Source organism: Pseudopipra pipra, chromosome 6 (genome assembly GCF_036250125.1).
Source record: "Pseudopipra pipra isolate bDixPip1 chromosome 6, bDixPip1.hap1, whole genome shotgun sequence".
Taxonomy (NCBI): Eukaryota; Metazoa; Chordata; class Aves; order Passeriformes; family Pipridae; genus Pseudopipra; species Pseudopipra pipra.
The window spans coordinates 52598255-52611935 of record NC_087554.1 but is presented as its reverse complement, the minus strand read 5'-3'; the positions used below and the strand labels follow the sequence as shown (position 1 = coordinate 52611935).

At 38.5% G+C, this 13681-nt stretch overlaps 1 protein-coding gene across 4 annotated transcripts in view; it reads left to right on the top strand.

Moving 5' to 3' along the window:
* The window catches only part of SETD3 (SET domain containing 3, actin N3(tau)-histidine methyltransferase), a 65462-nt gene that overhangs the window by 45026 nt on the left and 6755 nt on the right, over positions 1-13681 (top strand). For 2 of the 4 annotated variants that reach the window (XR_010431495.1, XM_064659115.1), the window contains 3 exons: positions 5662-5720; positions 7582-7696; positions 11770-11844. Coding sequence is in view for 3 of the 4 variants with exons in the window: in XM_064659115.1 (XP_064515185.1) it covers positions 5662-5720; positions 7582-7696; positions 11770-11844 (249 nt within the window). In the remaining variant the exon portion in view is untranslated. Of the gene's footprint in view, positions 1-5661; positions 5721-7581; positions 7697-7803; positions 7853-8017; positions 8915-11769; positions 11845-13681 lie in introns of those variants that run through there. The other 2 variants (XM_064659117.1, XM_064659116.1) reach the window with 2 other exon arrangements.

The following is a 13681-nucleotide window of genomic DNA, read 5'->3' as shown; positions in this document are numbered from 1 at the left end:
TGACATAAAGAATAAGCAAGAATGTTATTTAGATTTAATAAGTTTCAATCCTGTGGTACCTTTTTTATTTTAAGCTTCATTCTATTAGGTTTTGCAAAGTAGAATCATCTCCCTTCCCTCAGAAAAGTCATATAACAGCACAAGTTTGTGGATGTTATTCTTAGTGTTTCATGAATTGGGCTGTTTGAAAATTCCAGAGCATGCCTCTGTACTTATAAACTGTTATTACCAAGTGAAATAATCTTTGGCTTTGTCTCCTGTCCTGCACAGTGAACTGACTTCCCTCATTAGGTTAGACAGCGTATGTCCAATGGAAAAAGTGAATTCTTGTTTCCCTGTAGATTGCTAGGATCCTCCATTCTGAATTCTTTATTTTACTTAGCTTTAGGGCAGTTAAAGCCTCAGCAGCTCCACAGAGAGGAGTTTCTCTTCAAGGCTGCTGCTTCAAAGGATTTCCAGAGCTGGGAAAGGGACAGTAACCAGCAAATGCTGACAGATCTTCCTGCTTCTGGCCCTGAAAGTGTGTGTGTGTTTGTGTTTTTGTACACCTACACATTGGCCTGAAACCATCAAGTAGCATCCACCAAGGCTCATAACGAAATCTCCCCATGTTAATGAGTACATTGAAAAGGGGAGAATGCGCAAAGAAGAGGAGGAAAAAATTGTTTGGTCAAAAGCAACTAACCCTTGGGGTTTATGTTCAAAGGAATGAAAGTTAACAAGGTGGAAGCTTAGACTGGTTTGGGCTTTAACTGTTTCAAGCACCCATAGTGTTTTGGGGGCTGTGAGGGGAGTGCAATGATGGCCTCAGTATAATCTCAACACTTGTTATGATACTTTTCTGAGATAGAAATGGAGCTGTCTCCACTTCAGTGGGATACAAGAGGTTTTTGAAAATACTGAAATTTCATTTAGTAATACTGATGCAGTGATTGCCCACAACTTTGCCTTGGACTTTTGAGTACTTGAAATATTCTTCATGGAAATCCAAGCATCTCTGTGTCTATAAGCTCAGGAAACCAAACAAAGCAAGGATTTTTTTTATCTTTTTTTTTTTTTTTAACTAGGTGTTACAGTGGAGTAGTAGGTGACTCCGATGGTCACTTTATCTCAGCTAAAAGGTGGTGCCCTTTTATAAAAAAACCTAGCTTTGATCACATCCAGTGATTCAGTTAATTTTTTTTTACTTGGATTGTACAAGGGTTAATAGCACAAAGGAATATACTGGTCAATATGACATCACATCAAAATACATTAGCTCTTTTCAAGGCATCTAGTAGTGTAGATAAGAACACAGATTTAACACTATGTAAACTTTAAATTTTCCTTCTACTGAGACATTTTATTGTGTGTTACAGTAATAGGACTTGTACTTTGCATCACTTGGTAAACAAGCAAATATTAAGCTAATTTTAATGGAAATTGCCCATTAAGATTAGGAGCTCTGATAAATGAGCTTTAGCATTTTATGATTGAATAGGGGAGGGGGTTACTGCCTCTGATAGTCTGGCCAATTTTTTTACAGGGGTCTAATGCCCTTAGGCTGGACAACAGAAGTGAAGGTTATGTGGCTTCTCAGCCAGAAAGGCACGCCCCCTTTCTCCACTGCAGCCTTCATGCCATTCAAATGAAAACGAGTCCTCTCAAAAGTGGAGAAGTCCCCGAGCATCTAATCTGTGGGACTTGAGAATCATTATCTTGTGATGTCCACCAAAAATGTGATGGGGAAATTATTCGCGCAGAGGCCCCTATGGCGCATGGGGGGGGTGTTGCTGACTTGAGAGACATTAAACATGAGGCATGAACCCCTGGATATTGCTGCTTCACAGAAAGAGAAAAAAAATGTCTGGAAGTGTCCTTTTAATTTTTTTTTTCCTTTTCTCCCGCCCCCTCCCCCCCCTCTCTGATTGCCATACTGAGTAACTGGCTTCTAGTCTGATAATGTTTTAGGTGACTAGAATAACAGTCTGTCTCTTTCCACAGTGGCTGCAGACAATCTGGCAGCAATCACTGTTACTTTTTAATATTTCTGGTTATTTTGAGATATCCTCCAAATGTCTCAAAGAAGGCTTGGAACACTGAAGGGGAAAAAAGCATTTTTTTTTATTCCTTTTTTTTTTTTTTAAGAATAGCAGCATCAGGAGGAAAATGAAATTCAGCATGCCACTATTTGTTTTTGCAGTGGTCATCACCCTGATTGCCAGCTCTGACAATATTTTCACAGAAAGGGTAACGAAATAGATGGTATTTGTTCTTTATAATAACTCTTTCAGTAGAATGTCAGGACCTGCATCTAAATGAATATATTCACATTTTCATGTTCCCATTTTTTATTTAAAGCTTCCCCTCCCAACTTTCTGAAACTACTTCATACAGACTTGGTAAGTTAAAATTAGGGTTCATGCAGTGGATAATGTCACATTTGAAAGCTAATCTGTAGAGACCTAGCTGCGTGAACCTGTAAAAGCTAGATCTGATTTTTTTTACGTATTAAGTGTTTGTTTAGTTTAAATATGTCTGTATCTTTTTTGATCAGTCTGAGCAATTTGCATGCTATGCAGCAGTCATCTTCTATACTTTATTAAATATCTGTCAATTATAAATATCAAGGTTTTACATTAATGTCAAGATAGTACATCAAAAATTCATGGAATATGTGACTTTTTTCAAGGGTATTTAATACTTAATGCATTTGTGTCATTTTTCTTTCTAGATATATTGACAGGTTTTATTAAGTGTTTGTTAGGGAGATTTCTTTTTTACCAAGGGACTATAAAGAGAAGCTGCATACTAAATCAAATTTTTAATCAGAATATTGTTCCTTTTTGTGTGTCTTCAGATTCTTGTAATCTATAGGGTTTTTAAGTTACATAGTAAAATAGACCAAGTCAGAAATCTAACATGACCAAATATGCTGACATACCTTAACTTTAAAATAGCCACTAGAATATTGTAAAATATGGTAATTACATACACTGGGATTTTATTCTGCCTTGTGTCTTTTTAAGACCATATATTTTGTCCTTTATTGTAATTTACTATTGGTTTTATGTGAATTACGTACGGATAGTGTCCATATAGGGGCAGTACCTCAGTTCCGCAGATTTACAAATGGGGACGGTTACAGAGCATTTTGTGGCATCCGGGATCTTTGATGGCATCCGGAATCTTTGCCTGTGGGTTGGGTGTTCAAGTTGGATGTTACAGAGGGATTGCCTGTGTCAAATGAACAATTGACCTCACTGCAGTCCACTGATCTGATACACGTTTGTCACAGACAGGACAATGACAACATGTATATGTCTTGCGTCCTGTGGTTGTTTGCTCCAAGTTTGGTCGAAGCTGTTAGCTCGTGCTCCCGGTCCGGAGCTGGGCATAGGGAATGTCTGTAGCCGTCGCTTTTAGGCTGTTGAGCCCAGCGCAGTCTCTAGTGCATTTCACTTCTAGTGCATTGTGACCATAGCGATTATTGCCCTTGCAAAAACAACACGTTCTGCTAATAGCCGCTGCTTGGTGGGTGGGAGGAGAGCAGAAGAGGGCAGAGCAGGCAGACGGGGGTATTTGCGTTCCCAGCGTCTTTCTCCTGCGATGAAGCCGCCGGACCCCGCTCGGACGGGGGGTTCGCTTGCTTACCCCGGAGGTGGGTAATGCAGAGCGAGGGTCTGGGGGCGCTGGAGGCGGCCGGGCTGTGCGTCCTCGCCCCGCAGGCGGTGCCGCGGCCGGGCCGGGCCGAGCGGCCGCGCTGTGGGGGCGCCGCCGGCAGGGGGCAGTGCCGGCCCGCGCGGCCGCCGCTGTCCGCGGGCAGGGCCCGGGGGGCGGCGGGAGCGGGATCCGAACGCCGGGATAAGGGCATGGTCTGCAGGGAACGGACCGAGGGCGATCCGGGGGGTTGAGTGTAAAATGTCTTCTGAAAACTTGAGGTGCAGAATGAGACCCCGAGTCCTCGCACCGATCGCCACGGACCGCGTGGAAAAGCGGTCTAAAGGGAAACGGAGGGGCTGATGCTCGCACTGTTGGTGGGGTTTCCCTGCTTAATTTATCAAGCTACTGTTTATTAATTAAAATACTAACAATAAAAGTTGAAATTAAATTGTCATAAATCAATACTATACGGTGGCATTTGTGTGTAACAATTATTTCCAGCTGAAGGCTGAGTTTCCACGTTCATTTCTGGACTCGGGTGCAGCACTGCAGCGAAGGTGCCTCCTGAAATGTCTTGGTTTGGGTCTCAGTCCTGGGCTTGTGCTGAACGTTTTTGTGAGAAGAAATAACTCGGTGTGCAATGTGTTGCTACAATTAAACTCGAAGGGATTTGTTATGCAATGACCGTGTCATCGATGTGAGTGAAAATCGTACGAAAAGGCAGAGTGCTGTAAAAGGAAAAAATAAAAGAATGAGGGGAGGGACAGGAGCTACTGGAATTGTTAACTTCAGTCGTGTTCTGGGGAAAGCCCATCCAAAGGGTTAACCGGAGGGGCTGAGGGAGACCAGCCACCTGGGACCTCACACCCAATTGGCAGTCTTTTGTAATATATAATTTGCCTAAAATTGCGCACTGAGCACAAGCTTTTGTTTTCTAATTGATTTACGGTTTGAGCCACTTTTACCTCATCCCCTACTGTCCTGCACACAGTGCCAGCAAGTACATTACAGTGAGAAATGATAAATTACCACGTACTTGTGATGCTAATGCATCAAGAGTAAAAAACTGCTACTACATAGAGCTTCATGCATTAAGAGCTAGCAAAGATAGAGCTGTGCAAAAAATCATTTGTATCTTCTGAAATAACCGTTTGATCATTTACTTCAATTCATCTTGGAGACCTAATTGAACCTGAAGGTTAAAATTTATGCTATTATGGCTTTCCATTTGTGAATTGGAACAAAGTTCTAAAGAAAATGTGTGAATGTGGGCTTAAAGCTACCTGTATCTTCAAGACTTTTAATAAGTTAATTAGTCAGAAAAGTAACAGGTATCACACATTCTTAAAGCCTTTAGAAATTAAATATTTGCTTGTTAATGACAACTGCAGTATGCATTTTCAAATGACATAGCTCCACTTTTAGGTAGGAGTATGCGTAGATGGCTTCATGTAGATACTGTCTAATCAGTGTTTTTCACCAGAGCTATTTAAATATTTTAATCTGTTTTTGTTTCAGAGGTATAGTGCAACTTTTACTGAATAACACCATTATAGGTGTCAAGGGAGAATTGAAAATCTTGTATAATATTTCTTGCATTTGTGAAATACCTTACTGATATCCCAGAGGAGAGGAAAATGTGGAAGTTGGTGAAAGCTAATGTACGCTTGTTGTGGGATTTCTTTCCTCCACTGTGCATCAAAGGCTGGATTTTGTTTTACCTTCACATCCTCAGTCCACCTTAAATTTTTTTTATTTTTGTACAATGTCTGTGGGTTCCAGTCTTGAAATATGAAGAAACAGATTTATGGCGGCTGCTGGGCACAACAAATTAAGTTGACAGTGATGTATGAGAGCATAATAGCATGATGATCCCTCTGTAGCGCGGCTGGACGCCTCCTGCTTCATTTGGCTCTTGTTAGGATCTGTTAGGCAGCTAAATAATGAAATTCTGCTGACTGATTTCTGATTTCTCTTTTCTTCCTCTTTTCACCTTTTTATGCAACTTACATTTTGCAGACCCATCCTAATGCCAGCAAACTGCCCTTAAAGGATTCTTTCACTTATGACGACTACAGGTTGGTCTGTCTTTTAATTCTTCTTTTTTTCTTTCTTTCTTTTCTTTTTTTAATATGGTGAACTGTGGGGCCTTGGAAATTCTTCATTGGTGGGAAAGCCCTATTGTCACTGAAATGTTAAGTGTAGGATTTGATACCGATACACCTCCTTAATGAAGAAGAAAATAAAATAAATATGTGGATTTTAATTGTTACAGAAGAATAGTCATTATGAGCAGTTAATTTAGCTAACTGGCACACATAGTCTGAGATGACTAAGGTAATTCTTTGTTTCTTAAGAAAATAATTCAGTTAATGTTGAAGGAGTTTTGGGGTTTGGGGAATTTATTTTTAATTTCTTTTTTTTTTTTTTAATAAAAGCCTTTACGACCACAGAGTAGTAAAAGCTAATATGTAGAGCTGTTGCTGTTGAACAGGAGAGCTGGAGAACAGAAGTTATTCACATGAAGCATGAGTGTCACTTGGAGGTGCTATAAGGGGTGACAAATTTAAGATAAAAAGAATAATAATTAAGATAATGAGAGCTTTAATTCTGTTAAATGATTAAAAGAGCATGAATAAAAGGCATTCATGAGGGATTTTTTAGCCTAGTTGTGCTGCTGGGTAAGTCTATGAAAGTGGAATTTCGAAAGCACACCTCCTTCACTTACAGGGTCACTGAGAAACACGCCAACTTACATGCGAAGTGGTCTAAACTTTTACAGACAAATTACTACAATTAACAAGAAGCATATTGCTATTATATTTCAAACAGTGTTTGTTTATCAAAATTATCCACAGTTTTAACTTTCTTTTTAGAAATTAGGTAGATTTCAGTTTGACACTGTCTTTCTAAACAATCTGTAGTCCTCCTGAAGAAATCCTTCTGGAAGTCTAATTCCGTATATTAAATATGTGTTAGTGTTGGAGTCTGTGGGAATTAAATTTATTTTGACCTTCTGATGGCATTCCTTTTTTTTTCCCTCCAAAAAACCCACAACACATCTATGTATTAAGGCCAGACCATGGTGAAACTAAAATTCTTTTTTTTTCCTTTGATGTTTAATATTCATTTTTTGTCAGATATAAAATAAAAAATGAAATTTTAGAAAATACTGAAATGTTAAGCTCTTATAAAGATTTTTATGTTTGAATAGGTAGCTGTCATTTAATTTACTTCACCTGACTTAGAAGAGTTTTGAATGATGTCTATGTACTAAACTGTGTTATGCTCTTTTCATGCTTTTTACCTGGATATCTGTTTGGAATATTGCAGATTTTTTTTCTCTCAATTCTGTTAAGCAGAAAATTTAGCAATACTGATCTAAGCCAAAAGCTTGCAAACTGAAGAGAAACACTTAACAAAATACCATGCATGTGTCAGGTGGTGACACTGGTTTCCAGTTCACTCAGTACATAAGCTTTTTAGAGAGTGAGTGGTAGAATACACCCTGGCTCTTACAAAAGTCTACACACAGATGAGAGTTCCTGCTACTGAGCAGTGAACTGCTCTGAAACCTGCAGGAATAGCTGACCCCAGGTTTGGGATGTGTAGTGGGAGATACGTGTGCAGTGAGGGGCTGGGGAAGCAGAAGGTGACGGAGTGGATCCTGGTTGGGGAATGGAACCAATGGAAGGTATGAAGGTTCTCTTGCAAACAGCACAGAAGAGGACATTTGGTCTATGTGCATGTCTTGGAAACCTGGGAGCTGCTGCTTTTCCTGCAAGTTATATCGCCTTCTATAGTGCCTGTAGTCAGTGTGATCTTTAATAAAACTAAGTTTGGAAACTCCCACTCTAAATGCTTTCCTCAGGTGGGACTATGGCCAATCTTATTTTACTGTTTTGAACATTGACCATCTACTGTTTTTAACTTTTGCAGATGGGCAGTTTCCTCTGTTATGACACGGCAGAACCAGATTCCAACAGAAGATGGTTCCAGAGTTACACTTGCTCTGATACCTTTGTGGGACATGTGTAATCATACTAATGGACTGGTAAGGATTTCTTCAGTGTTGCTGAAAGACTTTAGGGCTTAAGTATTAAGCATTTCAAGTGCTGTAGAACAGTTTAGTAATATTTTGCATTATGCTTCTTAACACAGGTATGTTCTCTTCCCAAGTGAGCCTAAAAACCCAATATCTGAAAGAAAGGTTTGTCAGTTTCTCAAATGTCTTACGATAGCTTTTCAGGGAGAGCTTTGTTCATCTAGAGAAAACTTTTCAAGTGATTGGATACTTGTGTAAAGTTAGGTCTTATATGCATGTTATATACCTATACGTACTTTTAAAAGTTTTTGTTAATACCTTTTTTTCCAGACAAGCCTGAATAGTCTCCTGACATGGACCTTTGTTTTTGATGGGCTGAAAATGGTTCACAATACTGGACAGATTTGTTCTGAGAACAGAAAACAGACATTGATGGAGGTTGCCTCTTGTAGCTACCACTACTAGGGAAAGTGGTTAGGGATTTGCAACTAAGAAATACTGCCTGCTCTCCTAACCATGCCCACAGAGTCTTGTTATGGAGAAGGCAACAAGAAGAACAAAGCCTGGTTCAACAAAAACAGTACATCTGTTAGTACATCAAAGAAACAAAATGCAAAAATACTACTTTAGGGCATATTAAACATTTAAAAGGTGACATATGTATATAGAAAGTCAGACCTGCTGACATTTGGCTTATGTGCGCCAGTTCAGAAAATGAGTTCCTGGTTTCATTAACAGGTCAGTTAATGCTGAAGTGAGGAAACCCAGAAGAGGGTGGCTTATCAATGTTATTTAGTCGTGCTCATATACAGTTCAAAATTCATACCCTCTATTTGTGTTTTCAGTAGATAGTATTATTTATTGTAAGCACTGAACATGACCATACTGTTCAAGTAATCTGGTTCTTTTGTGGGAGAGTTGACGCGAGCGTTAGGACAGCAGTATGTGTTAGTGTTGTTGGTATAAGTAAAGTCTGTTTTAAATAAATAAATTGTAAAGCAACTTGTTTTTCACTTGACATTTAGCTAATTTAGTGTTACTATGACTGTACCAATTACAGCACGGTAGGCCAGGCTACGAAGTTGCAAGTGTTTGGGGTTTATTATTTATTTATTTTTCCTTATTGCAAGGTGATTAGATGTTGTTCATTAACAGTGATTCTTGCCTTTGCCTATTTGTTATGCAATCTCACAGCTTTGATTTAGAAATAAAGTTCACATGAGAGTCTCCAGTATAAAGAAAATTGCTTAAAATTTAGAAATGTGTGTTTTTATAATACAAGTGGTAGCTGCAAGGATCAGTACTTCCTGTACCCTTTTCCTGCTGGGCATCTCTTTCAGATACTTTTGCAGAGACTTGTCTGTAGTCATTAGACAACTGTTAATGAATGCCTTCAAAGTTGGATTTAGAGGAAAGAGGAAGAGAATTAAGGTTCAGAGAGGGAAAAAATTAAGTAACATATATTAAAAGAGCAGCTATTTATGTTGTTTTACTCATTCAAACTTCTATTTAAATTGATAAAGTAATTTTTATTTTTATTATGCTCTTTAACAATGAGTTTGATTATAGAGCCAGCCTCTGGAGCCAAACTTGCTAATACAGTAGTAGATCAGGACTGGAAGCATTTTTTTATGCTGAAATGTATCCTAAAGGACAGGGGGGGTTGTGCTGAACTTAAAGTTTTGTATGTATGTAAAGACTTCAGTCATTTATTTCATAGTTCTACAGAAAATAGTTTAAGTGGATATACATTTAGGAAGGATAGAAAACTGTAATATTACTAATGGGTTAAGAAAAGCTACTAAACAATTTTTGTTGTGTGCTAGTTCCATGTGCTATTAGAAATGGGAGGGGGGAAACTGCTAAGATAACTGTAAGCTGTCTGTATTGTAGTTTATATTATTGTAGAGTGGGATGAAGGTGAACTGAGCTCTAATCATAGCACAACCCTTTAAAATACATGAAGGAAATCGTTATTCATTGCAGGACAGTAAGAAAAGATGGCACTGAATGCACACCCCTGTCTACTTTATTCCAAATGTAGAGCTGAAATACTTCTTGAGTCAATCAGCTACTGTATGTCCCTGTTCTCACTTTATTCCAAAAGGCCTCTTTCCATGATCTAGATAATAAAATGCTCTATGGATCTTAACTGGAGCTAGGTCCATCCAGCTTTTTGTTGCTTCTGACACTATTAATTAGATCAACCTGCCTCTAAGAACTATTTCAAAATGGTTGTCTTCCTGCATTTCTCATTGTTATTCTTTAGTGGGATTGTATTTTGACAGTCAGACGTTGATTACCAGTTCTGACAGAGCTTTGAATAAGCTACATTCTGCCTGTTGGGCTGGGTCCATCCTTAATCACTGACCAAGCAGACTATTGCATGCTTTATACACAACTTGAAATTCATGTATCAGTCTGCTTCAGAAATAAACTGAAGGGATGCAATTTGTCAGCTATCATGTGGGAAGAGAAGTAAACACCCTGTTAATTCTCTTACGTGACTGCTATTAAAAGAAAGAGGAAATAAGAATCTAGCACTCCATTATGCTTTGTAGAAAAATCTTTCAGAAGTGCTGCTGGGTTTCATGCATTGTTGTTTTTTGGGTTTTTTTTAAAGGCAAAAATAAATTTTAAAAAAAATCAGTACTCTAGTGAAGCATGCTTAAACTGACAGAATGCTCCTTTTAAAATACTGGAATTTCTCCAATCTGTGAAAGTCTCCTGTTCCACCAGCATTTCGAGGGACTGGAATGGACTTTTCACATTCAGAAATATTTCATTGAGTTTACGCACTAAGAAAATTTCAGGATAGGTCAAGAGTTCCTTTTTTTTGAATGAAAGGTGTTCAAGTACTACAGCTTATGTTTCTCAGTGGACTGTATTTCATGACTCTCATGGTCTCTTCTGATCTCAACATACCACGAACCCATTGGTGGACCTGCAGTGGTGGCACCCACACGCAGGTGTCTGCAGGGCTGGGCTGCCTGTGCTTGGGGCTGCCATTTGGGATTTGCTCCATCAGAGGCAAGTTCCCCAGGCTCACTTTGAAAGCACTGTTTTGGCTGACAAATGCACATTTGATGATGCAAGCAGTGCGAAACTATTAATGTGTAAGCCATCAACCAGGCTTTCAATATAATCTGTGGAGTTCTGTCTTTGGACAAGCTGCATCCAAGATGGGAATCAGGGTATACTGCAGCTCACATCAGCCAGCTTACAAAAAAAGTATGTTTTCATTTTCAAAGGCTGAGAGAGAATCTTTGGCCTCTTCCCGGTTTTTCCCCAGGCCCAGAGCATATTTTTCCATAAGTTAGCTCTGTCAGTGCTGAATTCAGACTACCCACCATAAACGTTGCTCTCTGATTTTTCAGCAGCTTGTGTTCCATCCTGTGGCTGCATCTTTGGCAATAATATTCAAAAATGTGTTGTTTGTCACTTTATAAAAATATTACATTTTTAGGATAGCTTTACTTGTTAGTGTGACCCCTTTACAGTTTAGTAATTGTTTTTGGAAAAATACAGGTTTGTTAAGAGAGTTTATCCTCTTCCATTGCCTGCTACCATCACAAAAATCCTTTTAGCATTTTAAGAGTATTACTTAACTTTTAGATAAAGGGATTATTTTCAAGTAAATTATAATTCTCTGAAGATTGTATCCCCTAAAGATCCATAGTTATCTAATCCTTTTTCATTGAGAGATCAAAAATGTGTTGGCAGTTGAAGGATAAAGCACAGCATATAGAGCTGTCAGTGCCTTGCTCCCCTGGGCCTCATGGGAATGACTGAAAGCTCCAGAACTTTATAACAAGCTGCTGGCTTTAGCATGGCACTTTGTGGCCTATGGAGGCTACTTCCCTCAGAGCCTTCTGCTCGCTTCAGGTAGGTTATTTCCTTTAATGCGAAGATTGCTCAGGAGTTGTAAAGCCAACACTACCAGCTATATTCTGTCATGCAGAGAAAGAAACGTATGCAATTTCTGTTGTTAATATCTATTTCCAATATGAAATTTTGTGTCAATGGTGGGAGAGACAAATATAAAATGCTAAAAGTGCTTTTGCCACTCTTTCCTTGGATAGATCACTACAGGCTACAATCTAGAAGATGACCGGTGTGAATGTGTGGCACTTCAGGATTTCAAGGCTGGAGAACAGGTAGTGTGAACAGTTATCTACATAATTGTTCTTTCATTAAGTTCTGTGGACACTTGGTAACTCCCTACAAAATTTTGATGACAGAGTGGTGTGGGTTAAACCCTGCTACATTTGCATTTTAATATGCTGAGCTAATTCTGTGTGAAAATAGTACCAAACTAAACAAGTGTACATTTTGCAGAATAAAATAGTTTCTATCACTTGGTAGACCCCAGCTATAGGAGAGTTTGATTCCTCATATTTTAGAGAACTAGTTGAAATGTTTAATCACTGGTAAGTGCACATACACAGGCATCAGGCTTGATATTCTGGAGGAGCTTAATAAAAGGCCATATGCAAAGGACCAAAGATAAATATTTTTTAGATTTGGAGCAGCACTTTGTCTGCAACAGTGGATTTCAGAGAGATTTCAGAGATTTCAGAGATTTCAACAGAGTCTTTCTTAACAATCTTATTGGCTTGTTTCTTGTTAGTGTTCATTCATTTAAGAGGCAAAATGCAGTAGAGTTGCCAGTCATTTTACCCATGTTGTCATTGTCATGCTTAGTGAAAATGAGAAATGACCTAAAAATATACTCCCTCCCTCTCACAGAGGCATGCATGCCTTTACCTCTTCACCCTGAAATACAGGGAGAGTCTTGTAAAGATGCATGGAACAGTTCAGAATCCAGTATTTTGATCAAAACTGCTAAGAAACAAAAACAAGTGTTCAAACTAGTGATGCGCTGAAGACAGTGGTTTCAGGAGTGTAGGAAATCTCCTGTGCTGTGTCAGCAGCCAGCCTAAACCCTCAAGTGTAGTAGCACTCCTTTTTTCCTACTGCTTGAGCAACTGCAGTCAGCATGGCCAGACAAAGGCTTTGTCTATGAAACATCCTTAAATGTTTTATAACTCAGTCTCTGAGTTATTACATTTACTGTATAATCTTGCCAGTCTTACAATTTATAGTATTTTGGGTTTTGTTTTTCTTATGTATTGTTACCTTTTTTAGCAAGGAAGTGTCTGGAATTTTTTTTTAATGTGTCTTTCCAGGGGTATTTTATCCTCATTGCTATGCTGGGGTTTACAGTGATTGTGTATTTTTGCTCTCAGAATTTGTTATGGTAGTCAAATATTTGCTGTTTTTTCCAGCAGTGGTGTGGTGAGTTAAAAGGGGTCCACAGTTTTTCCAGAAGTGATCCAATTTATAATTTTCCACAGCTGGCAATGGCATATAGCTGTTCTGGCCGGTCTCTCCATTTCAATTATAGAGGCTTCCTCTATTTCAATTTTATTTTAGTAGTTTCACTTTGTCTGCTATTTATCAGAGTTGTTTTTTTGTAAATTTCTGTGCAAACTTTAACTGTTAGTGACATCTTTAAAGCACTGTAATTATATAATGCTTCAGTCCTTTAATATACTGTACAGATGTTATTTCTTACAGTTTCAGCAGGAAGAGTGTATGATCCATGCTTTTACTACTGAAAAATGTGAGGTAGTAAAGTCCACAGAATCTATCAAACACTGGCCTGAAATAAAGCAACTTTCTCATTCTGTTTAATTGGATTTTTTTCCAAAACAGTCAACGGGGCATAAGAGTATACTGTGTAATCTACGCATGATATGTGACTTTTAGTTTAATATGAGATGTATCACATTAGTTTTAAAACGTGAGAGGGTTAGCATCTCTTTCCTTAACCATTGCCTTAATATGCCTGGGCAGGTCACGTGTTCATCATATGAGTGTGTTACAGTATAATGTTTACTATAATTTAATATCATCCTTAAGCATTTAGTGCTTAGGATAAATAGTTCTAATATAAAATTGAAAACAAAGAAAGTAAATGGCATCATTGCT